Genomic DNA, 24,752 nt, shown 5'->3' with positions numbered 1-24,752 from the left:
ATACAAACTACAGACTTCAGGACACTAGAGGGTTGTGAAAACAGTTCAGTGGGCCATAAACAATATTTTTTAAAAAATGGAGCCAAATATAAAGCTCTAAAAATATAAAGTTCTAGTTCAGCAAGGGTCAGATACTAATAAAACCACACACACACACACACACACACACACACACACACACACACACGCACACACACACACACACACACGCACCTCCTCTTTGCTTTAAAATTTATTATTTAAATTATGTATATATGTACATGGTGTGTGCATGCATATATGTGTGCTCATGTGTGTGAGTGTGTGTGTATGTGTGTGTGCTGTGAAGGCCAGAAGCAGGTGTTTATTAACTTCTCTCAGATTTATAACTAACTCTTAGGGTACAGGACCAAACTGTACAGTGTCTTCCATTTGTGATAGGATTCCTGCTGGAGCTGCTGAAGCTTGCAGAAGGGTACAGTGTACGCTTGAGTCGGAAAGTATTCCTACACATACTGAGGTGGGAATGGAACCTCAATGCTTCTTGTTGAGGACATAACATCTTGTCACTAAAGAAGCAACTCAGAAAACGAATGTAGAAAGTCTGCACTTAGGATTATAGACACGACCACCTATGGCTCCAAAAGGAAGCCGGTGAGAGATGGGTGGGAAGTCCAGGTTCAGGTAATGAGAAGTGACTCTACCTTTGCATGTGGAGTGCCAACCATGCGCACAAATTGGGTTCTGCAACAGAGGAGGCTAAGACACATTAGAAGTATCTTAGTGACTGGGAGGTTTAAAGCCAGCCATACAACCTGATAGTGACTTGATACTTATTTCTATCTTTCCCCCTACTGTTTATCATTACTAATGCATTACTTATGAAATATAACAATTCTCTCATGTATGTATATACACATATACATACCCATACCCATACCCATACACATACACATAAACCTACACATAGCCATACACATATACATACACATACACATATACATATACTGTATTTTTTACTTCTTGACCAAGGTAGATCCTCTTACATGTAAGCTCTAAATCTGCAGAGACACTGGCTGTATTACTTACTGCTAATACCTCGCTACCCGGAAATTGCCTGGCATTAAAGAGACATTAAATACACAGATTTAGAATTATGTCAATGAGTGGTCAAACAGGAAAAATAGCCGTTATAGTCTCATGTACTGACTGAGCTAGAGTCATCAAAGGAAAGAGCCTCCCTCAGTGGAAGAAATGCCTTCATGAGATCCAGCCGTAAGGCATTTTCTCAATTAGAGATCAACTGGAGAGAGCCCAGCTCATGATGGGTGGTGCCATCCCTGGGTTGGTGGTCCTGGGTTCTGAGAGCAGGCTGAGCAAGCCAGGTGAAGTGGGCCAGTAAGCAGCACCTCTCCATGGCCATGGCATCAGCTCCTGCCTCCAGGTTCCAGCCCCGCTTAAATTCCTGTCCTGACTTCCTCCAGTGATGGACTATAATCTGGAAGTGTAAACTGAATAAACCTTTTTCTCCTTCACTTGCTCTTTGGTCGCCATGTTTCCTCACAACAATAGCTCATAAACCAGATGCTAACATTTCTTCAGTGAAGTGATTTTAGGGTGACTCCAACTGGCGGTGGTGCATGAAGAAAGGGGTGAAGGTAGCCTGTGACAGATTTTAACTTGTTTTCAGTCATTCTAATCAACTGTTTTCATTGTTGCAACCCTTTCTTTTTTTTTCTCCATCTTTATTAAATTGGGTATTTCTTATTTACATTTCAATTGTTATTACCTTTCCCGGTTTCCAGGCCAACATCCTCATAACTCCTCCCCCTCCCCTTCTATATGGGTGTTTCCCTCCCCATCCTCCCCCATTACCGCCTCCCCAACAATCACGTTCACTGGGGGTTCAGTCTTAGCAGGACCAAGGGCTTCCCCTTCCACTGGTGCTCTTACTAGGATATTCATTGCTACCTATGCAGTTGGAGCCCAGGGTCAGTCCATGTATAGTCTTTGGGTAGTGGCTTAGTCCCTGGAAGCTCTGGTTGGCTGGCATTGTTGTTCATATGGGGTCTCAAGCCCCTTCAGTTCTTTCAGTCCTTTCTCTGATTCCTTCAACGGGGGTCCCGTTCTCAGTTCAGTGGTTTGCTGCTGGCATTCGTCTCTGTATTTGCTGTATTCTGGCTATGTCTCTCAGGAGAGATCTACATCCGGTTCCTGTCGGCCTGCACTTCTTTGCTTCATCCATCTTATCTAGTTTGGTGGCTGTTTATATATGGGCCACACATGAGGCAGGCTCTGAATGGGCGTTCCTTCTGCCTCTGTTCTACGCTTTGCCTCCCTATTCTCTGCCAAGGGTATTCTTGTTCCCCTTTTAAAGGAGTGAAACATCTGCATTTTGTTCATCCTTCTTGAGTTTCATGTGTTCTGTGCATCTAGGGTAATTTGAGCATTTGGGCTAATAGCCACTTATCAATGAGGTTGCAACACTTTCTAAGCATATTTTACCTTAAAAAGAAACAAGACTATGAGTTCTTTATACACTTGAGAGCTTTTCTTTTGGATTAAGAACTAAAATGTAGATCTGTAAAGCATAGCTCTACTGTGGCTGGGACTGGTTAAGAAAGGAGAATCCCCCCCCCCAAAAAAAAAAGAAAGAAGGAGAAACCCAGCTTCAGGGCAATCTACAGAACTTCTCTTAGTCCCTATTCAATTCAGGCTACTCTGATGCACCCTGCGGTTCCTGCTCTGGAAGTCTGTGAGCTATCGCCACCTGCTGGATGACTTGTAAATTACCGCCACCTGCTGGAGGACACCCCTCGGGAGCTGTGGGTGAGTTTTGGAGTCTCTCAGTCCCCTCCTCATTAAGCCTGTAGTCATCTTATAATTCACCGAAAGACATGATAACTTGTGTAAATTTAGCTGTGAGAGATGTCAGTGAGTCTTCTCCTGGGGGAAGGGGACCTGAGCCCCAGAACATCGCCTCACTGTTGCAACATCAATTTTCTATCCAAGTCCGGGACAAAGAAAATGTCCTACAGACCCCTCCCCAACCCCTCTCTTTAGTTTTTCCTAAGTTCTCACAGAATAGTGGGCCTCTTTACAGCTTTTCCTAACACTCTGTTCTTCCTGGTCTGTTTCTCCAACTCCCGTCCCTTCCTGCTGGTCCTCTCTCCTCTTCTCGTGACACATGTTGCATTATGTAACAAAACACCAAATGGAGGCCCCCTAATAAAAGAAGATTCTTTTGCTCGTATTTTGAGGGAACATCATGGGAGGGAGGTGACACTGGCAGGAACTTGAAGCAGCTCGTCAAGTGCGTCCACAGAGAGGAGGGGGCAAGGAAGCACTGGTTCCTGGTTTGATTTCGTTCTCTCTCAAATCATTGATTGACGGATTGGTTGGTTGATGGTTTACAAATATGAGTGCTTTGCCGGCATGTATGTAAGTGCAGAGCATGCATGCCTGGAGCTGGAAGGGACTGGAAGACGACACCGGCTTTCCTGGAACTAGACTAACAACAGCTGTGGGCGCTGGGAATCAAAGCTGGGTCCTCTGCAAAAGCAGTCGGTGCTCTTAACCACTGCCCCTGCTTTCTCTGTTTGACTGGGTCTAGGACCCCAGACCACGTGGCATTACCTTTCGTATTTGGGGTGGGTCTTCGCAGCTCAATTAACCTAATCTAGAAAATCTTTCGCAGCTTCACCCCAGGGCTTGCCTCTTTGGTGATTCTGGATCTTGTCAAGTAAGCAATATTGATCATCACACGTATATTCATTTATCCTCTCCCTCCCGTTAAGATCTCTTTTCATCTCTTCATGGCCCCTTTCGAGTTTTATATACATACCCCTCACATATAGGACCTCATATAAATGGACTAAAGAAATAGGGTCTCTGCTTGTGTCATAGGTTTGGTGGATTCATTAGCGAGTACACACTGAATAAGATGCTAAGAGATGCCCTCTCTTAGCATCTCTTAGCAGCCAATCGCTCAGCATAAAGGAAGATGACCTCATGAATCCCGTCCACATCCATGATTGTTGACATGGCTAATTTCATGCAGGACCAGCATAGGCCACCTCAGCTGCTGTACACTTGTGACTGCAATGGCTGTGTCATAACCGCAGACGACATTTAATAGTCCTTCTCCCTCTCTGCTAGTTCTTACATGCATCCTGTGATGTTTTCAGAACCTTATGGGAGGTGATCCAAATTTCTTGTTTAGGACAGAACACCCACTAGTCACTTATCCTCAGCGCCATGCGCAGCTGTGTGTCTTTGCATTAACACCATTTGCCACAAAGAGAAGTTTCTCAGATTAAAGTGGAGAGTATCACTTGTATGAGGGTATAAACAGAAATTTAGAAGACAGTTTAATGCTATGTTGATTTAACTGAACAACAGTCTAGGACTAGGGAGATCTAGTGCCTATGGATGCTTTTGATTGCATTTACAATGTAAGATATGGATTCTCTCTTCCTGAGTTGGTCTGGAATCTGAGCATAAAGGGGTTGGTAATCTCCATAATGGTTGTGCCACTATAACACAAATAGACTATAACACTATAACACACGTAGACGCATCCTCAAGTTTCAGCATCATCGCATGAGTTTGGTAGTATTCCTTCCCTTTTTTTTTTTATTTTGTAGAACAGTTTGAAAGGTGTTAATGTAATTAGGTCTTTAGCATTTCCTTAAAAGTTTGGGAAGAAGTCAGCCTGCCTGGCTCTGGGCTTTTCTCTGTAGGAGAATTTTAATCCCTGCTTCAATACTGTTGCTTGTTGTAGACTTAGCTTGTGATGCCTCCTTGACCTGAGTTCAGTAGGTCAAATGTATTTCGAAAACTGTGTTCATTATTGATTCACTCACTTGTTGAAATATAAGATTTTCAACTATCTCCTAATGAGCCCGTGCATTTTATTTGGGTCTGTTGTAATATTCCCCCTTCTATTCCCGATTTCATCGATTGGCATGTTCTCTCCCGCGCTTGTGATTTGTTTGCTGAAAAGTTTGTCAGTCTTACCTAGATTTCAAAGAACAAAAGCTTTGATCGATTAGATATCTCATTCTTTCAATCTTCCTTTCAGGAAATTATGCTCTAATATTTATTATTTCTTGCTTTGTATGGCTTCTAGGTCTGGCTTCTCGTTTTTATAGAAACTTGCCTTGGGTTATTAGGTTGTTTGTTTGAGACTGTGACAATTCTTTGTACGTAAGCACTTATATGCATACACTTTACTCTTAGAATGACCTTAGCTATATTACACACGTTTGCTAACTTATTCATTCATTTCCATTTGATTCTATAGGTTGAAACATTTTCTCCTCGACCCTTCGGTGACTCACTATTCATTCAAATTGTTCCACCTCTAAGTATCTTTGTAGTTTCTGACGTTTTTATTGCTGTTAGTTTCAAGGGTTATGATCAGATAAAACACAAGAATTATTTCTATTGGCTTCCTATTCATTAGTTGATTTTAAAGGAGATTCTATGGGCTACTGAAAGGAATGCGTTCTCTGCATCCATTAAATAGAATGTTCTGTTAATCTCTGCTAAACACAGTTATCTATGGTATAGTTTAACTCTGAAGTCTCGTCATTGGTTTTAATTTAAAAGACCTTCTGAAGATAGGAATGGGATATCAAAGTCTCCCACTGCTATTGTGTCACTTCCTGTCTGACTTTCGTGTCTTTCAGTATTTGTTTCATTACTCAAGAACCTCGATAATTGTTGAAAAATATTATATCTTCTTGATTCATTTTTACTTTATTAATATGTAGTGGTCTTTTCTATGTCTTCTGGCTAATTTGATTTGAAATCTATTATGTCAGATATCAGAATAACGATGCCAGTTTGTCTTCAGATCTCATTTGCTTGGTAAATTGATTTTCATGCTTTGACCCTCAGTTTGTGGACATCCTTGCCAGTGAAATGTGCTTTTGGAGACAGCCGATAGTTTGATCTTGGGGTTTTTAAATATTATAATGTGCTTACTATATTTCTCCCTTCTCTTTCCTCCCGGCAAATCTTTCCATATACCTCTCCCTACTCTCAAATCTATGGCCTTGTTTTCATTGTTATTGCATGCATGTATATACATATATATTCCTGCCAGAGGGTCATGGGTTTGCTGTGAGAGTATGTTTCCTAGTAACGTCAGCAGGTACACTCATAAAGTCTCATCAACTGCCCATATGAGCCAAACAAGGGCACCAATGAACATAACAACATGGGTGGGCCTCGCTTTATATCCGTGTCTTTCAATGGTGAGTTGAAAATACTTGCATTTAAGGCTGTTTGTTGAGAGGGGTTCCCCATTTCCTATGGTGTTGCAGATTTTTGTTCTGGCTGGTGGGATCATTGGTAGCTATAATACTGATTTTCTTCCTCTGCTATTAGTATTAGGGATTACTGGCTTACTATGCTAACACTGTCATAGTTAGTGTCAGTTGTCAATTTAGCATGGACCTCGTTTGGCCTGAGAAGAAGGAACTTTGACTGAAGAATTGCCTCAACTGGTTGTCTGTGAGACATTTTCATAATTAATCATTGATGTAAGAGAACCTAGCCCTCTGTGAGCAGTGACATCCCTGAGCAGGTGGACCTGGGCTATCTAAGAAATCTAGCAGAACATGGTGGCCAGAAGAGAATCCTCCGGAACTGGAGTTCCAGGGGGTTGTGAACTGCCTGATGTGAGTGCTGGGAACTGAACCCAGGCTTTCTGGGAGAACAGCAAGTGCCCCTAAACACTAACTTACCTCTGTAGCCCTGTAATTTTTCTGTCTTTAGATTTTGACTCTTCTGCCTTGTGAACTTTTAGGCTTGGTCTTTTGAATGTACCCCATACTTCTTAGACAGTTCAGTCATGCCTATGAATCTTTCTTGTTTATATATGTCAGAACAAATCGTCACCTCCATCTTGTCCTACACATCTGAAACTCATTCTTTTTGGTCTCCTGCTCTGGCAATGTTTTCCACTGTGATTTCCATTTGACTGATGGATTCGTTCATTTCCAGTATGGATTTGCTTGTTTTCACCACAGAATTTCAATTTCCATGCTGATTTTTTCCCTCTGGTTTTGAATTTCTCCTTTAAGTAGCTGAACATTTTATCCCCTTTGCTAACTTTCTTATCTAAGCTCCTGATTTGATTTTCTTACTTCATTATTCCATTTATTTTGGTTATTTTAAAAGTAGGACTCTGAAACCTTTTTCTGCCATTTTGGCTATCTCTTTATCTTTGGGGTCCAGTATTGGTAAATTGTGAGCTTGTGGAAGAGTGTGTGTGTGTGTGTGTGTGTGTGTGTGTGTGTGTGTGTTGTGTTTCTTGGCTGTGCTTTGAGAGACATTGGAATAAATGTATCCTCCATTATTAACTTTTCCTCCTGATCTTTTTGATTGTTTTATCTGAGTCTTTCTGATGAGCTGTGGTCCCAGGATATGTTCTATGTTCTGCAGTATTATTTAAGGAGAAAGCTGACTGCAGCAGCAGATAGATACAGAGATTAGCAGCAGTCCCAGTGCTAACTTGAAATAGCAGTTAATTCCTCATGCCCCGCCCCACCCCACCCAAGTGAGATTCAGAGACAGCAGCACTGGGGTACTGGTTGGGGGGAATGAAGTTTATAGATTTTAATTATAAAGGTATCAGTGATTAAATTGTTGATTAGGACGGACTGGGGAAGGTGAAAAGAAAAAGTAAAGGAGAAGAAAAATACATGGGCTAGACTATGAGAAACATGGAAAATATTTTAAGATTAGGTGCTGAAAAAAAAAAAAAAAGAACTGTCACAGAGGCCGACTCAGATGAGATACAAACCAAAACACAACAGCCAAACTGTTACAGTACAGAAGTTTAAACGTTTTCAAAGCAAAAATAAATTCAAGGAATAATAATTAATGAAGTAAAATAGAATATAGAACCCCATTAGGGTTTATTCTGAATTGGGGCGATGTAGGTTTCCTCCTCTTTTTCCCATAATTCCCTCTGCAGGTGTGAGGAGGGGTGCTAGTCCCCATACTTCAAACACCACCGGTCAGTATGTCCTTCTTAATTTAAAGGGACTTCTATTATTTCCAGAATTCTGGGATCTAAACGTCTACTTGCTACTGTATGTCCCGGTACACTGGGTGGTTCAGTGAGGGATTGTCCGTTCCGTGAGTGAGTCTGAGGCCGCATGGAAGGCCTGCCCATGTGAAGCCTCAGCAGCCCACTTCTCTTGTTCTGTAGCAATCTCATTGGGGGCCCGTTAACAGAAGTAGCAGGGATGGTACCTCCTTAGAGACTTACTCCAGAATACCTGTGGAGAATCTCAGCTACTGGCTCCTGCAACACTCTTCCCGTCCATCTGCACAGCCCCCACCCCCACCCCTAGCTATCGCCCTGAACAGGATGAATTCAGTTTCTAGGAAGATCTCTGCAGCCTGGTCAGTGTCTCCTCTGCTTGCCAGTCCTGTGGCTCCTACATCCAGGGAAAAGCAGAGCAGCCCTGATAGAGTCCACTGACCCCAACCAGAGGAAGTAATGTGGTTTGGCTTACTTGCACAGAGAATCTGGATGTGGCGCTCTCTCTCTCTCTCTCTCTCTCTCTCTCTCTCTCTCTCTCTCTCTCTCTCCTCTTCAGCCTTTTCTCTTGTAGGAGTAGGGCCTTCGTTTCCTCATCCTGACTCATCTTTCGCCAAGTCATGCAAAGGTGGCTTTTAATCCTCCATCTTATCTGGAAGGGGAGATTCACTCATTTTTAAAAGAGAAAAGAGCTTCCGGTGGGTCTTGGCAAACTTTATATTCCTAATCTGAAGGTGTCCCTCATCCTCAGGTCCAGGTCTCTGATAGGCGCATAGGGGCAGCTTTGCAAGCTCAGATTCTGATCTGACTGTGAACCACACTAACTTTTTAAGTGAAAGAAAAAACCCATATACTAGACATGTAGGCGAAGGGAGACTCCCACAGTAGATGATTTCCTTTCCTGTGATGCTTTTGCATGAGGTCAGGGAGGCAAGCCTACCCTGAAGAATACCAGCAGGAGACCTGAACTTAAAGGCACATCTTTACTACAGGTGACTTCATTTTCCTTTGCGGTGGGGTGGGGAGATAAGGAGATGGGGCAGAGGGAGGTCTTAGGAAGATGGCTCAGCAGTTAAAACACTTCCCAAGGAAGCAAGGAGCTCAAGTTTGGTCTCCCGGTAGCCAGGAAAAAGGAGTGGGTGTGGTGGCCTGTCTCTAACTCTGGAAGGAAATGACAGGGGAGCCTTAGAGCAAGCTGGCTAGCAGGACATATTGGGGCGGTGTGGAGGTGGGATCTGGATTTTCTTGAGAGACTCTGCCCACAAGCAACAAGATTGCAGACTGGAGATGATCCCCAACATCAACCTTGGACCTCTATATGTAAACACATGTATGTCCACACACATGTGAACTGTACCCATACATGCATGTATGAACACATGGAAGAAAAAAAGAAGAGGGTGGTCAGAGGCAGCAGCAGGAAAGCTGATGTGGTCACACTTGTAAGCGATCTAAACAGCCATCAAAGGACATCTCATTAGACGCATTCAGCAGAACTTCGCAGCGGAATATACCATCCTTCTTAACGTAATGAGACAGGCCTATATTCATTCATATTCAGTATTTCTGTAGCAAAACAGAGTATATGTTTTATGACCTCATCATCCCATTAAAATCCAGCAGATACTCTATAATAAAATGCTATCGTCAGATACTAAGGTTAGACAGGATTTGCAGTTTGGGTTTTAAAACTATTTTGTGTTGTTGGTTTTTTTTTTCTTCTATTAAGCATTATAGAGCATGAAACCCATTTCTATTTAGAAACAAGGATGGTATTTCTGTTTTGGGATTTAATGTGTTGATTTTCTTAGCCTCATTCAAACGATTTTGCTAAAATCTAAGTGAAGACTTTACACTCTGTTCAGCTAGTGGCTCCGGCTCTCTCAGAATCCCCACGTTGCCCCGAGAAACAGCCAAGGTCAGTGGATTCCAGTGACCTCCAGACCCTAGTTAGTCCTCCCAACTGTACCCAGCCTATGTAGGTATCCTATCCACCCCTCCACCCTCCACCCCTCCACCCCTCCACCCCTCCATCCCCCCTCCAGCCCCCCATTCCCTCCACCCCCTCCATTCCTCCACCCCTCCCCCCCCTCACCCCTCCACCCCCCACCCCTCCACCCCTCCACCCCTCCACCCCTCCACCCCCTTCTCCCCCACCCTCCACCCCTCCACCCTTCCACCCCCTCCATCCACCTTCCCCCTCCACCCCCTCAGCCCTCCATCCATCCCCATCCCCTCTATCCTTCAACCCCCCCATCCCACAATTGCAATGATGAAGCATCTTCCCTGAGCACCCAGGGGACCGGTTCTTCTTTTTTCTCCATTAATTAATTCATTTATTCACTTTACATCCCAGCCACACCCCTGAAAGCCCCTCCCCCTCATACCCTTCCTCCCTTATCCTGCCAAAGGGGGCTGTACCCACTGGGCACATTAATATACTGAAGGACTGGGTACATCTTCTCCCACTGAGGCCAGACAAGATATTCAGATAAGGGAAGAGGATCCACAGGCAGGCAACAGATTCAGGGCTGCTAGCTACAAGACAACATATACACTTTGAAAACTGTAAGGGGCCAGTTCTTAAGAAGAAGAGACACTCACTCACTAACAGATCTAGTGTGGAAATCAGTCACCAGCTGGTTTCCATGCAGATCTGCCAGTGAGTAACCTTGAGAAGGCTACAGTGCTTACAGATGTGCTTCTTTCTGTGCAAAGCAGAGGCGACCCCTCCCCAGCTCTGTGAGTATAAACCTCAGTACACAGAGACCTGACTAGGGAGCTCATCATTGCCTATGTTCAGAGCAACATGCTAAATATACAGAGAGGTGGTAAGCCTGTGCCCTATTTAAGCAAGTGAAAGACACACACACAGACACACAGACATACACACGTAGACAGACACACACAGACACACACACATACACACAGACAGACACACACACACATACACATGACACACACAAACATACACACACAGACAGACACACACATACACACATAGACACACACAGACACACATACACACATACACACACAGACAGACACACACATACACACATAGACAGACACACAGACAGACAGACACACACACACACACACACACACACACACACACACACACACACACACACACACTATCACCTATATAACCAACACCATTCTGTTGCTCTATTTGATTGTACTATTCCTCTTGGGGTGCCTTCCTCTCTCTGGCCCCAGACCTACACACTGCCCTGCTCCACTCTTCCCTGTGCTCTGGGAAGCTAGCTTGTCTGGCTCTCTGGTGTATTCAGCTATCAGGAAGCACCAGCAGAAGGAGGAGGGAGGACAAGGAGTCAGGGTGTTTACTCCCCATAATTTCTACTTGTGGGCCATTTGTGTCGATTTTGCACGTTGTATCTGGAAACCACAACTCTTACAACATGGTTCTTCCTATCTGTCCAGATGCTGGCAAGGCTGTGCAAGCATTTACAGACAAGCTCTTCTTTAAGCTTGCCTCATATGATTCGCTCGCCCATCTCTTTATTACCTGCTTAGGAGACTAGTAACACCTAAGGTGTGTGTAAATATTTGTTCAAAATTCAGTTAACAGATAAGGGCCGTCAGACCCATTGTACCCCTCCTACGTGTGTCTGTGTCTGGGTGTGTATGTCTCTGTGTATCTGTGTGTATCTGTGTGTGTGTGTTGTGTGTCTGTGTCTGAGTGTATATGTCTCTGTGTGTGTGTGTGTGTGTGTGTGTGTGTGTGTCTGTCACTGTTGCAAGCTTATTCTGTATACCTCTAGAGTATGTTAAACTATAGCTGGAGAAACCAAAATCAGTGTGTCAAAGAAACTATCTAGCAACAAGACTAGAAGCCCCTCACTACCATGACTGCTGTGTTACAGATAAAGCATTTGTAAAAAACTGACTACATACAAATATCCCATAAAAGTCCCAATCATGGATGCTGTGCGTTCCGTTGAGTTTTTCTGCCTAGTTCTGGCCCACTTTCTCCATGAGAAATGCACTCTTCCTTCACAGGTGCACTTTATAAGAGTGCACGCCCTCTACCACTCCCCACATGTCCTTGTCTGCTCTACATAAGAACCTGGAATTCCTGGTGAGAACACACCAGACTCTGGTATACACCGAGAGAACTGTTGTTGCTATCCTAGATGCTCACCAAGGAACCTAACCGGAACGGGAACTCAGAGGCTAGGAAGTGATTGGTATGAATATGGGACAGATGCTGTTCTACCTGAGCAGGCCAGATCAGCATGACCCCAGATCAGCATGACCCCAGATCAGCATGACCCCAGATCAGCATGACCCCAGATCAGCATGACCCCAGATCAGCATGACCCCAGATCAGCAGCTCTGACCATGACTGTGATGGAGGCCAGAAGGGCCAGAAAAGTCCTGCTTCCTGGTCCTTGCTGGCTCTTCTCCTAAATGTGATCTTTGCCTGAAATGGAAATACGAGGAAGTGGCTAACACAGAGAGAAGGCAGTGTGGTGGTTTGTGTAGGAATGGCTTCCATAGACTCATATATTTGAATGCTTGGTCACTAGGGAGTGGCATTAGGAAATGTGACCTTATTGGAAGAGATGTGTCACTCAGAGTGGGCTTTGAGGCTTCATGCCAAGCCCAGTGGCTCACTTTCTCATCCTGCTCACTGCAGATCCAGATATAGAACTCTCAGCTCCCTCGCCAGCAGCGAGTCTGCCTATGCGCTGCCACGATGCTCACCATGGCTGATGATGGACTAAACCTCTGAGCTGTAAGCCAGCCCCAATTAGATGTTGTCCTTAGAAGAGTTGCTATGGTCATGGTGTCTGCTCACATCAGTAGGACATTAACGAAAATACCCAGACACCTTCTCATCCCTCTGCTAGTCTTTGCTAGAAGCTCTTTAAAAAGCCCCCAAGACCAGCAGTCTAACAGAGATACTGATGGCGCCCCCTAATTCCCCTGTTGTATGGAGTTCCCTCTTCCCTGCTTTCCTTACGCCCTCACCCACGAATCTGTAATAAATTTATTTCTAAAACATCCTTTGTGGCTCACAGATTTCACTCTTTTAATTTGCCACACAAGAACTATGAGGGTGCTGTGGAAGTCTGTGTGACCTGAGCAGTGGGTACCCTAACTAAAGTTGGAGTCCCCCTGAGGTGTTAGGAATGCCGCGTTCCCCACAGGATGAACCCAACAGGAAAGTGTTGTGGCTCAGGGCAGAGCACGGGGTTCGCCTTGAGTTTGAGAAATTATATTTTCTTATCATTTGCTTTAGTTTGTCTTCTCTCTCTCTAGCACGAGGATAAAATATGGGTGTGCTGATCCTAAATGAATGTATGATGGCATGCACAAAGGCCTCCAGGGGGCAATTAATAGGTATCAGGTATTTAAACACGAGGTGAATCATTCCCCTCAAAGCCAATAAAGTTGTGCAAATGGGTGTAATTCAGATTTACATGAATCCAGGCATTAGCAAATCAATAGAGCGATTACGGCAGCGGGCACCCTGAATGTAGAATCACATTTGCAGTTATGTTTATGCGCAGATACACACTTAGGATGCAGGTTCTTCCGCTAGGAGTGAAACCCGTGATTTGTTCCTCCTCCGGTCTCCGCTTCCATCTTCCATTCTAAAGATTTACAAAGCCGTGGAGCTCTAATTTACAGGCCTCTCCTCCATCCTGGAGAAAAGCCCAGCGCGGCAGCTCTCCCCTCCCCATGTTTCTCCTCTCTCAAACCGAGCCGTGCAACCTCTCTCAGCTGCTGGGCTGAGGCTCTCGGGTCTCTTCTTTAAGAAGATTTTTCAAAAATTAAATCACAGAGCTCTGCCACAGGAACAATTTCATCTTTACGTACTAATTGGCTCCTTCCAAGCTTAAAACGAAATGGCTACTTAAAAAAAGAACTCTCCAAAGTTTTTAAAGACTCTTAAAACTTTGGAGGATAAATCCCAGGACTACGAGCTCAACAAACAAGTCCACGGGATAATGGCAGCTCATGTAGCTTGTTTATGGATGGACAATAGTTTTGGCATTTTTAGAATTTTGAAGAATAAATTTTTGATGGCGTGCAAACATAAGAAATTCAGATTTCAGTGTCTATAAATTAACTTTTATTGGTGCACACTCAGGCACGCTATATATATCTTCAGCAACAGCCAAGTCTAATGTCTAAAATATTTACTAACTAGACCTTCATAGAAAAATTTACAGATTCTTGTCTGAGTGCGTGGCTGACTTTGGAGAGATTAAAAAAAAAAAACAACAACAATGAAAACTAGAGACACGAGGGTATAATTCTGGGCTCTGTTAGGTTTTAATTTGCCTATTAACACATTGCATCACTTGAAGAGTGAACAGAAAGAACAATCTGTGCCCCACAGGTACTTCCTCAGAGCAATCCCAGGAATTAGAGATTACTACATTTACCATTCATTTACTATGCTATCATAGAAATGGGGAAACTGAGCAAAAGGGAATGTATGGGATTTTGAGAATCTACAGATTTCTCAAGCCCTCAGTTGTCGTCTAGATTTTTGTTTTATAAAGAACAGGGCTTACAGGACAGCTAAAAGCTCCAGATCAGCAAGGGTTTCTCATACGCACCAGGCTGTAGGGAATACAGAGAGGTAATGGCATGGATTTCAGACTAGTTCCTGATTGATTCCTACAGATCCTTAGAACAGGTACCTGTCCCCATTCGCTTCCTGTCTGTGCTCTTACTACAGTCAATTTGAAGCACCACTCCCAAGTAGAAAATGTTACTTGAGACTAGAGAGAGGCAGAAATCTGTTCTGTGGTTATATATGTGTAGCATGTACATGAGAACCCCAGCATACTGAAGCTGGTCTCTATGAAGAAAGTTGAAATGGAAAGAAGTAAAGGTCCCAATCTCAGAGTAAAAGTGGACAAAAGTCCGGGTCACACACAGACACTGAACAATCAAAAATAGGAACAGACGTCACCAGACACCTGGAAGTGGGGAGGAGCGCTTAGTGTAGAAATCTGACTAATTGGAGCCATGTACGCCTGTCTTAGATCACTGGAAGAGGAAGGTCTAAAACTGTAGAAAAGCTTGGATTTGGGAAGATGGCAAAAATCCAAATGAACAATGTTTGTGAAGATCTGGGGCCATAGTGAAACTTCGTGGGAGCAGAGGCAAAGACAATAAATAATATTTATGCTGAAGGTTAAGAAAGAGCACAGGCAAGAACTGACAGCTTGATTTGGAATAGGATGTTAATATTCCTTCTAATGCCCCATCACCAAGTCCTCTCCTCCATCCCTACTGCCTTGAATTTAAATTTACTGAGGCTACGTTCTCTGTTCCCCACTCTCCCCTCCTCTTCTTTTATCCTGTTCCCTTTCCCCTTATTTCTGTGCATTGTAGTTCTGGGGACTTCAATGTCTTTGCCTAAGAATTTTCCCACTGGGTAGCTCACTTTGGGCCTGCATGGTCTTCTAGATTACCCTTGCCTGCTTCTGCTTTGACATCAGCCACACGGTTGCTCAACCTCTACGCCAGCCTCTCCGCTGGTTAAGTCACACTCGCACATGAACTCAGTGGCATTTATGAGTTGACATGGTGGAGGGCATGGGGCCGTCAGCATTGACCAAGTCCCATATTTACCCCAGCCCCATCAAGGAGCTTATTGTCCGGGGAAACACGCATAATGAAATGCATACAATACCTCCAGACAGTGGCACTGCTAGAGAGAACGAAGCAGGGGCGTGGGAAGAACGGAAGGCTAAGGAAGTGAGCGAGGACCCAAAAGCAGAAAGAGAGGACTGTCAGAGCCACAGAAAGATCTGAGAAAGCTCTATGCTGAGGAAAGAACAGGTGCCCAAGGCCGGAGGCAGTGAGAGCAAAGTGACTATTGGCAGGAGAGAAAAGAATATATCTATGAGGGACTGCCCTGAGGACCCAAGATCCACTTCAATAAAGAATTTATTGATTCTTTCTCTGACTATATTACAAGGACAGAACACTCGAGACAAAATGATTTGGGGTGCTAAGGTTCACGGTCTTCCTCAGGGATGTTACATAACCTCAGGATTGGTTATATATGTATTGTATGTCAATCTTTGTCTATGCTTTATTTCCTCTCTATTTACTATTCGTGTCCTTTATTCCCTGCCCTTATGCTTCCTAACTGAGCCAAGCGTGAAGCTCAGAAGGTAAGTGGGGTGGGTGCATAGCCTACAACACCCCCAGCCTGGCATATCAGCTAGTCACTTACAAGATCAAAGGCAATTATAACGCTGTTGGTCTTCCTATCACGGAATTTTAAAAAAAAAATACACATCTACTTAATTTCCCTTTCCTGGTGGCAACAACACAGAGACTGAGTAGTGAGGTGCCTCCCTCCCGTGAGAGGCCTGAGGTAAATGCAGGGCAGGGCACCATTATTTAGAGTGACCAACAAAACCATGTTTCTCAAGAGAGGACCAGATACTTGAAGTCTTAAGGATCTTTTTCTTCCCATTCTGTTCTGTGTGTGAACAAGGCTGAAGCAGATGAGGTATGTACCTGTCAAGCCTCCATCCCAACCACCCTGGTCTTCACGTCGGCTGAGCGCAGGCTGGGCTCTGGCCTCCCATCACTATCTGCCCGATCTTCCCAAAATGATGCTAGCAGATGAACGGTGGGATGGAAGTGTTGTTGTCAGGGGTTAGGAATGGAGTGTAGAATGGAAATGTGGCTGCAAAAGGGCACAGAGAGGAAGACAGGAGAAAGCAATATTTGTTTTGTAAAGGAAAGGAATGCAAATGTTGGAAGCTGGGCCCTGTGCCGCCAGCACCGCCCCAGTCCTGAGATTCTATACAGATTAGCCCACCCTTCACTGAATCACTGACTGACCCTCTCCTGTGCTGCCGTGTGTTAGCAGACTGATTCCATTGGTCAGGCTCATACCCGGGGAAGTAGCTACTCAGTCAGCAAGCCCAACTTCAAGTACTGCCTTCATAATTATCGGTCTTGGGAAAATCAGAAATCGTTCAGGGATGCTATTTTTCTCCATCTATATGAAGAGGATGCTATCCCTCCCACCCCAAGTTTCTGGGAGAGATTAATGGATTTCACAGAAGCACAGTAGTCAGCACGAGGCCCGGCTCACAACAGGCTTTCCAGTGTCAACCCTGATACTTCAAAATCATTAACTCACAAAAGCCTAGTGGCAAGTGTATAATTTCTGTACAGAAAAAAAAATGTGCTTTGGAAGCAATATAGGTTACAACCAATACCAAATTAAGAACAAGAATGTGCTGGAATAAAGGGGTTTCTGAGGCAGTAATATAGCCTCAAGAGGAAAACCTCACCTGAAGCATCACTTACAGCACATTCTTGTGTTTCCATGCAGTGATTCATCCAATGGTGTCTACTCCTGAAATCCTAACTTGATAATACATACCTGTGAGGGAGCACCAGATTTCTATGTACTTCAGAATATTGGTTAATATTATGAGCTGAGAATGTACCCTAGTTGCTACAGGGTTTGCTTTGCATGAATGAAGAACTGGGTTTAATACCCAGCATGGCATAAACTGGGCACGGTAGTACATGTCTACAATCCCAGCACTTAGGAAGAGGATTGGAAGCTCTAGGTCATCCTTTGCTACATAAAGAATTGGAGGCTACCCTAAGTCAGGTCTCAAAAACAAAACAAAACACCCCAAATAACAATAACAAACTCTCATAAAGTCTTCACTGAGGTTTTGGATTTTTGGGGGTGGGGAGGGTGTTTTGTTGTTTGTTTGCCTTTGTTTGACTTTGTTGTACTTTTTTGTGAATAGTCACTACGAAATTATAAAATTTTACTTCCTCTGGGAGTCACAAATGCAAAAAAAATGTTTCCTATTTATAAAGTATCTTTGTGTCTCTTTCCCTACTTTTTCCGTTAACAATAGGATCAAGAAAAGGAGAAAAAACAAGTAGAACCTCAAAGACCACATCATTTACCAAAAGAAAATCCTTAAGGGGTTGCTCTATCCACCCACAAATCTGTTCCTTACGCTAGTGTCCTCTCCCACGTCCATCCCAGGACAGGGTCAACCTGAGTTGTTCCATATCATCTTTCTTTGTTCTTTACTCTATGACTTGGAGGATGCTGCGGACAGATGGAGGTGTGGAACAAAGAATTTCCAAGTTAAGGGATGGGAAAAAGCAGTGAACCCACACAAGGTGCCAGAGTACACACAAACAAGACCACCTACGTGTTCCGAAGGACGGCAAGCCCTCAGCTCCAGTTCTCTATATTTTGGTCAATGTGAGATGATAGAAGAGAACGCATTTAGCGAGAACGGAAGGCCTGCCCTTGGAGTAGAATGCTAGTCTGTCTTCTGGAAAGAAGGGTCTTCATTCTAACAGTCTGTTTGGGCAGCATCTCGATTCGGAAGAACAAGCTGACAATTACTATTCCCCTGTAGCTGTTGCGTGGTGGGAAAGCAGAGAGACAGGGAGTGATTTTAGAGGTGAGGCCCCACTGCAACTCCAACAACTCAGTTTGAAGAAGATCGCAACCTTGGAGGTTACAGGATGGGTACTCTCTTTAACAGAGACCAAAGCCCAAGGACTTGCAAGCCCTGGTGGATATCTTCCTGGGAATAGCATTAGCCTTTGAAGACAGCTATGGGTGGAGCGGGGGTCCTTATTCAGATCCTAACAACAAAAATAGGGCTTTGTGCAAGGCCAATGGAAAACTGGCTACTCAGGGTAAGCTTCCCCTTTGGAGCGCCTCTCTTGGATAAACAGGCCTGCCCCAGCTGCAGGGCTCTTGAGGAATTCACATGCTGAACTGCAAAGACCTTTCAAACAAAATGTGCTTGTATCTCCCTTCTAAGTCCTCACTGCCCATGCTTCTAGGTTTATGTACATGTTTTCCCAAAGTACAAAGACTTTGGAGCTGGGCTGGGCTGGGGGGGACTTGACAAGCTTGCCTGAACCCTTCAGCTTTTGACACCATGTGACAGCTAACTGAACCCCAGACCAAAGATGTGATTGGACTTTGAAGATAAGCCTCGGTTTATTTGTTCAACATTGGTCCTAAGCTTCCTCCAGATCCCCAGAGGCACCATGAGAACTCACACAGTCAACTAGCCCCCCAAGTTACATGTTAGCATGCCAACATCTGTCCTGAGATGTGCTGGCCACCACCCAGAGGGGCGGATGTCACTTGAACGTCCCTTTTGTTTTGTTACAGGCTCTTAGTAAGCACCCTAAGCTGGCTTTGAATTAACACTGCTCCTCCTGCTCCAGTCGTCCAGGGATGTTCACCACACTCTGCTGAGAGTCCTCAATTTGGCAGGCAAGCACTAACCAAAAGAGTCTGGGGGTGGGTTTTAGTCCCCCCCCCCAGGGTATCAAGATGAACTGATGATGAGACTAGAGACAGGGAGAGACTGTGCATGTCATCTGCTGTGTGATCGGCCCCGTGATTGTGCACAAAAACCGACCAGAAACTCCCCAAGGACGATGCAAAAATAAACCTTCCCTGACTGCTTAGAAACAGAAATAGCCCGTGTCCCTGTGGAGAGTCGAACCTTCAAAAGGTCTGGGAAAACTGCAGGAAGAAGCCCGGAGAGAGCAGCATCCCAGGCTGTTCATCTGTTGGGCACTAAGAAGCCCCAGGCAAGTGAGGCTCTGAGAGGCAACCTCAGCTCCCACAGCGGCTCACACTCCTCAGGACAGGTACACACTCACCCAGGGTTCGGATGGTGTTGCTGGGCTGGCTGCGCAGACTGAAGCCATAGGCATTCATGGCTCTCACAGCAAACTGGTAGTTGGTGTCTGGATCAAGGCCTTTGATAACCATGGAGTCCATCTGCAGGCGCTCTTGGATTATGGTCCAGCTCTTGTCAAAATCTGGCCTTTAATGATTAAAAATAAGAAAAGCAACAGCTCAGAAATACCATAGGGAAAAGAAGCTGGCTGGCCATGGGGGCTAACACCATTTTCACTCTGAGAGCTATGCTCATAAAAGTGAGTTAACATTTCCTATCTGAAAGTGGTCCTGCTTTCAAACCATAACGTCATCAACTGTAAGCGCCTGCCAATAAAAGCAAGTAGATCATCTTTAGGGCCAGTTCTAAGCAGTGCTTAGAGACCATCTACTTCTGCCTGCCTGGCCTTCACCAGGACATAAAGACCCCACGTGGGAGCATTTATCTGCAAGAACTGTATTTTCCAGATGTTCCCTAACCAAGATTCCTCCTTGGCAGTTCCATCCCTAGAGATCAGGAGAGCAAAGATTCCATCTCTTTGCAATCTATTCCTGAGTAAACAAATACAAATTTTATAGGGTGACGACATCCACAGACATTCCTAGTCTCAATAAATTATGTCTGTGTCAATGTGCTACCTTTTCACATGTCCATCTGAGGGCCTTGCAATGATGGTAGGTCTTCATTTAGATTTTTAATCAAGGAAATGGTATTCACAAAGCCAGGATAGTCTCTGGAACCGGAGGAGCCAAGTACAAATCTGAGTTCCTCTACTTAGTAGCAGCTGATCCTTTTGTTATATATATATATATATATATATATATATATATATATATATTATATAAATTTTATGTCTTTAAGTCTCAGTTTTCCTATATGTAAACTGTGAATGATGTAGGGACCAAGATAAGGGAGCTGGCATGAAGATTGCATGGAGCACACATGCTAGTATCATACCGTAAATATGTGCCAGCCACTACTCAGGGGACTTATTTACTGTAGTTAATAACTCACAGCTGCTTGCTTACTGCCCTTTCCCATACTGTACTGCTAACCCACGTGGCTAGTTAGCCCCTGGGATATAGCCAGCATGAATTGAGATGTACTACAAGTTCAAAAGGCATACAAGCTTTTTAAGAAAAAAGAAAGGAAGTTTAACTCCTCCATAAATACAAAATTGATTTTATCTTCATGCTGAATTCATGTTGAAATGATAATATTTTGGATATAGCAATACACAAATTATTAATAATAAATACAAGTTATAAATGTAAATAATTTATTTTATATTTACAATATACGATATATTTATGAATATAATATATTCTAAATACAAATAATAAAAATAAAATATTTTTTAGGACTCATTTATATGGGCTGGTGCCCTGGTTTGGTGGTTAGGAACAGTTCTGCTTGCAGAAGACCTGGATTTGATTCCCCGCATCCATGTCATGCATGGCTCATCACCACCTGTAATTCCAGTCCCAGGGGACATCAGAAACACACATGGTGTACACACTGGCATGCAGGCAAAAACACCCACACACACAAGATAAATTCATCTTTAAATTTTGTCTCCTTTTACCTCCGTAACGCCACAATTAAAACATAAACTCACATAGCGCTGTCCTACATCTCTTTAGGACAGTGTAACCCATCTGGATGTTCAGGGTAAAGGAGGGGAAGAACATTGCAGGTTGTAAGAAGGGTGAAGCTGGGAAGGGCAGTGCACAGCAGGCAGCCTAACTGGAGGGTTCATGTGAATGGCTGCTAATTGCATCTATCAAATCCAAGTGCCAAGCACTGTTCTGGTGGCCTTAACTCCTTTACCTCTAATAACTACCTTCTGTAGTAGGCACTAACCTTAAAAGGCTCAATCTTCTGCGTTTTGATTTTCATACTAAAAGAGAAACTAATGTTCTCAAAGGGCAAGAGACTTGACCAAGGTCACAACTGAGAACTGCTGAGTCCAACTTGGGTTGATGGGATGAGGTTAAGTTAAAATGAAAGCAAAGCAAAGCAAAACAAAACAACAAAAACAAAACCCTGATGGTGGGCAGACCTTCAGCTGGTTCCTCCCTTAACCCATCTGGTGTTAAATGTCCCCTACTCCCAGGAATTTAAAAAGTAGTAGTTGGTGTTTGTTTTTTGTGAAGAACATATCAGAAGTAAAACTCCAAGCCCAGATGGACTCTTTTTCTTACATGTGTGCTTGCCTAGTTTTTCATTAGCAGGACTTACTAAAAGTCCAGGAAGGAAATCGAGATTTCCTCCGGCTTACCACACCAAGTGGATGTGAGCTGTGGGTGCTGTCAGTGTGCGGTCTGGGGAAAAAAGAAAAATCCCAGGGCATGCCTACTGGAGGAAGCAGGGCTGAGTTCTTCTTCCCTTCCTTCCTTCCCTTCCTTCCTTCCTTTCCTTCCTTCCTTCCTTCCTTCCCTTCCTTCCTTCCTTCCTTCCTTCCTTCCTTCCTCCTTCCCTTCCTTCCTTCCCTTCCTTCCCTTCCTTCCGTCTTGTCCTAAAGGTGGAATTCTTCTCTAAAATGACTTTATCATCTAAGAGAAAAAGCTGAGCCAGGGAAGGAAACTCATTTGCAAATTCCCATTAGCACAGAATCACTTCACAGAGGAGAGCCACTGGAGATACCCAGAAGTAAAGGCAGAAGAGATATGGTCTTTAGATAAAACTCTCCTGTTATTTGCTAAGCTTCCCCTGTGCTATTTCTAGGGGAAAGAACCCTAATCTCGTTGGGTGTGCTTTTGTTTATCCAGAGGTACTCACAAATGACTGCAGCCATCTTCATGCAAAAGTTACAGGGGTTGGGGAAGGCTGGTAGGGAGGATTGTCTATTCTTTGTTCATCCCATGCAGACAGAAAAAGAAAAAACCAACTATTTCCAATGGAAATCATTAACATTTAATTTCATAATATATAGCTCACATGGGCTGAATAATCGTTCAAAACCTTTAATACTTTGCCTCTAGTTTTGCGTCAGGTTTTCCATTTCATTGGTTCCAGAGTCTCTTGAGGTCCTAAGGACAAAGGTGAGGCTGACAGAGGTAACCTGACGGGAGTATTGTCTTAAACCATTCTCAACACTAGCTTTCTCTTCTTCCACTGGAGGGACTTTTATCCTAACTACAATGTTGCCAGCCAAGTCACCATAGCAACGCTAAGCTACAAATCTCGTACAGAAGGCCAGCTATCAGCAGCTCAAACTTGCAACACTTTCTAAGAAGTGGACAGGAGCCAATTCAGGCATCTCACACCGTAGGAGAGGCTAGGCTAGGACATTCCTGCCTCTCTTTTAGATGACCGGGCAATGAATCCAGAGCCAGCAATGGCTTCTCGAAATTCAAGAAGTCAACTGAAGCAATCAGGGTGCATTCACCCACTGACTCACTTTATTGGGAAGAATTGCTTACCACTGGCAGCCTGGTGAGTGTTTAAGGGTTCCCAGGAATTATAAGCAAGATTTTGTATTTGAGCCCTTGTTTTACTTTTCTAAGTAAGAGCCCCCCCATAGGTTCTCCATCATATTCTCAAAGATAATTATGATCCCCGAAACTTATGAACCAGATCTACCATTCTACCTTTATAAAGATAGACTGAAGAAAATTTACCTAAAGATATTGAACTGTATTTTTCTCTTATTTCTTTTCTTGTGACATTTTGACCACCTTACCCACTGCCGGTCAAAATCTTAATGAACAATCATTTTCTTGATACCATGAAATTCTGCCTTGTCAGGATCCAATATAACAGGAATTGTATTCTGTGAGGCTTCTCAGAAAGTATAAAGACACCTACCTTGGGGAGCTAATAGTGTAATTGGGGGAATAGTACTATTCTGGAGGTCAGTGCAGGAACAGGACCTCAAAGGATCAGCAGGAAGGCAAAACAAAATAGCATATTTTAATAAATGTATTTGAAATTTAATTTTAAGTGTGTGTTTGCATGTGTGCTTTGTGTGCACATGTGTGCATGCACGTGTGTGCTCCACCTATATGTAAGTATCAGGAGGCTACAAGAAGGCATAATGCCATAATATCTCCTGGAGTTGAAGTTACCGGTGATTGTGAGCTGCCTGGCATGGATACTAGGAACTGAACAGCAAGGTCCTTCAATATCTGTGCCATCTCCCAACCCCAGGAACTCAATTAAAATAGTTCAATGTAAACTGACCTCTTTTGGGAAGTCTGCAAGAACCAGGAAGGCTTTAAATTAAATTATGAAAGTGTTTGGATTTGAACAAACGTAGGAATGGAACCCAGGGAACAAAGGAAGAGTCCTTGGGCGGAGGAGATCAGAGCAACACCAAGTATGTCATGTAATATGTTAAGTACTAAGTGCATGTAGGTAAGTGCGATGACCAAGAGAAGGGGTAAGCCCTGATGAGGATGCCCATTCGATCTACACAAAAGATTAGCACAAAATATCAGAACACGAGTAGGTAAACAAGCCTGGAGCATCTTTCTTTCTCTCTGTACACAGTCAAGGTCTTCTGTATCGATGTCTGCTTAATGACTGACCTGTATTTGCTCCTACCAACTGAACACCCAACTCACCAAAAGCCAATTGAGCTTATCCCAAAACCTATTGATGATTTATTAGTGCTATGTTTGAGAAAGGGCCTAACTCTGTAGCCTTGTCTTCCTTCCAATGTTGATCTTCCTGCTTCAGCCCCCAGAGTGCATAAATTATAAGGCATACAACACCACATTTGACTTCATTTTGTGGCCTTCATGTTTATTATAATTATTAATATTTCAGAAAGCAATGAGATATAAGAATAAAATGGGAGCTAATTATATTGTTTTTTAAAAACTCGATAAAGCTGAAACCTAAATAATTATCTCTGAACCAGGAAAAGGGAGAATTTGAGAAATTATTGTAAAATTCTGCCCTCAGCATTGCAAATAACTGTAAGTTTTTGGTTAAGTTTGATTCTCTTCAAGAAACTATTAGTACATAAGAATATCAAGGTGGCAATGCAG

General features: G+C 43.6%; 1 protein-coding gene across 3 annotated transcripts in view; it reads right to left on the bottom strand.

Moving 5' to 3' along the window:
- The window catches only part of Egflam (EGF like, fibronectin type III and laminin G domains), a 173,008-nt gene that overhangs the window by 53,741 nt on the left and 94,515 nt on the right, over positions 1 to 24,752 (bottom strand). For 2 of the 3 annotated variants that reach the window (XM_032898808.1, XM_032898809.1), the window contains exon 6: positions 19,736 to 19,902. In XM_032898808.1, the coding sequence (XP_032754699.1) occupies positions 19,736 to 19,902 (167 nt within the window). The remainder of the gene's footprint in view (positions 1 to 19,735; positions 19,903 to 24,752) is intronic. The other variant, XM_032898810.1, reaches the window with a different exon arrangement.

This window comes from Rattus rattus, chromosome 3 (assembly GCF_011064425.1).
Source record: "Rattus rattus isolate New Zealand chromosome 3, Rrattus_CSIRO_v1, whole genome shotgun sequence".
NCBI classification, from domain to species: Eukaryota; Metazoa; Chordata; class Mammalia; order Rodentia; family Muridae; genus Rattus; species Rattus rattus.
Note: the sequence above shows the minus strand (reverse complement) of the source record. Positions and strands in the feature narration are given on the sequence as shown.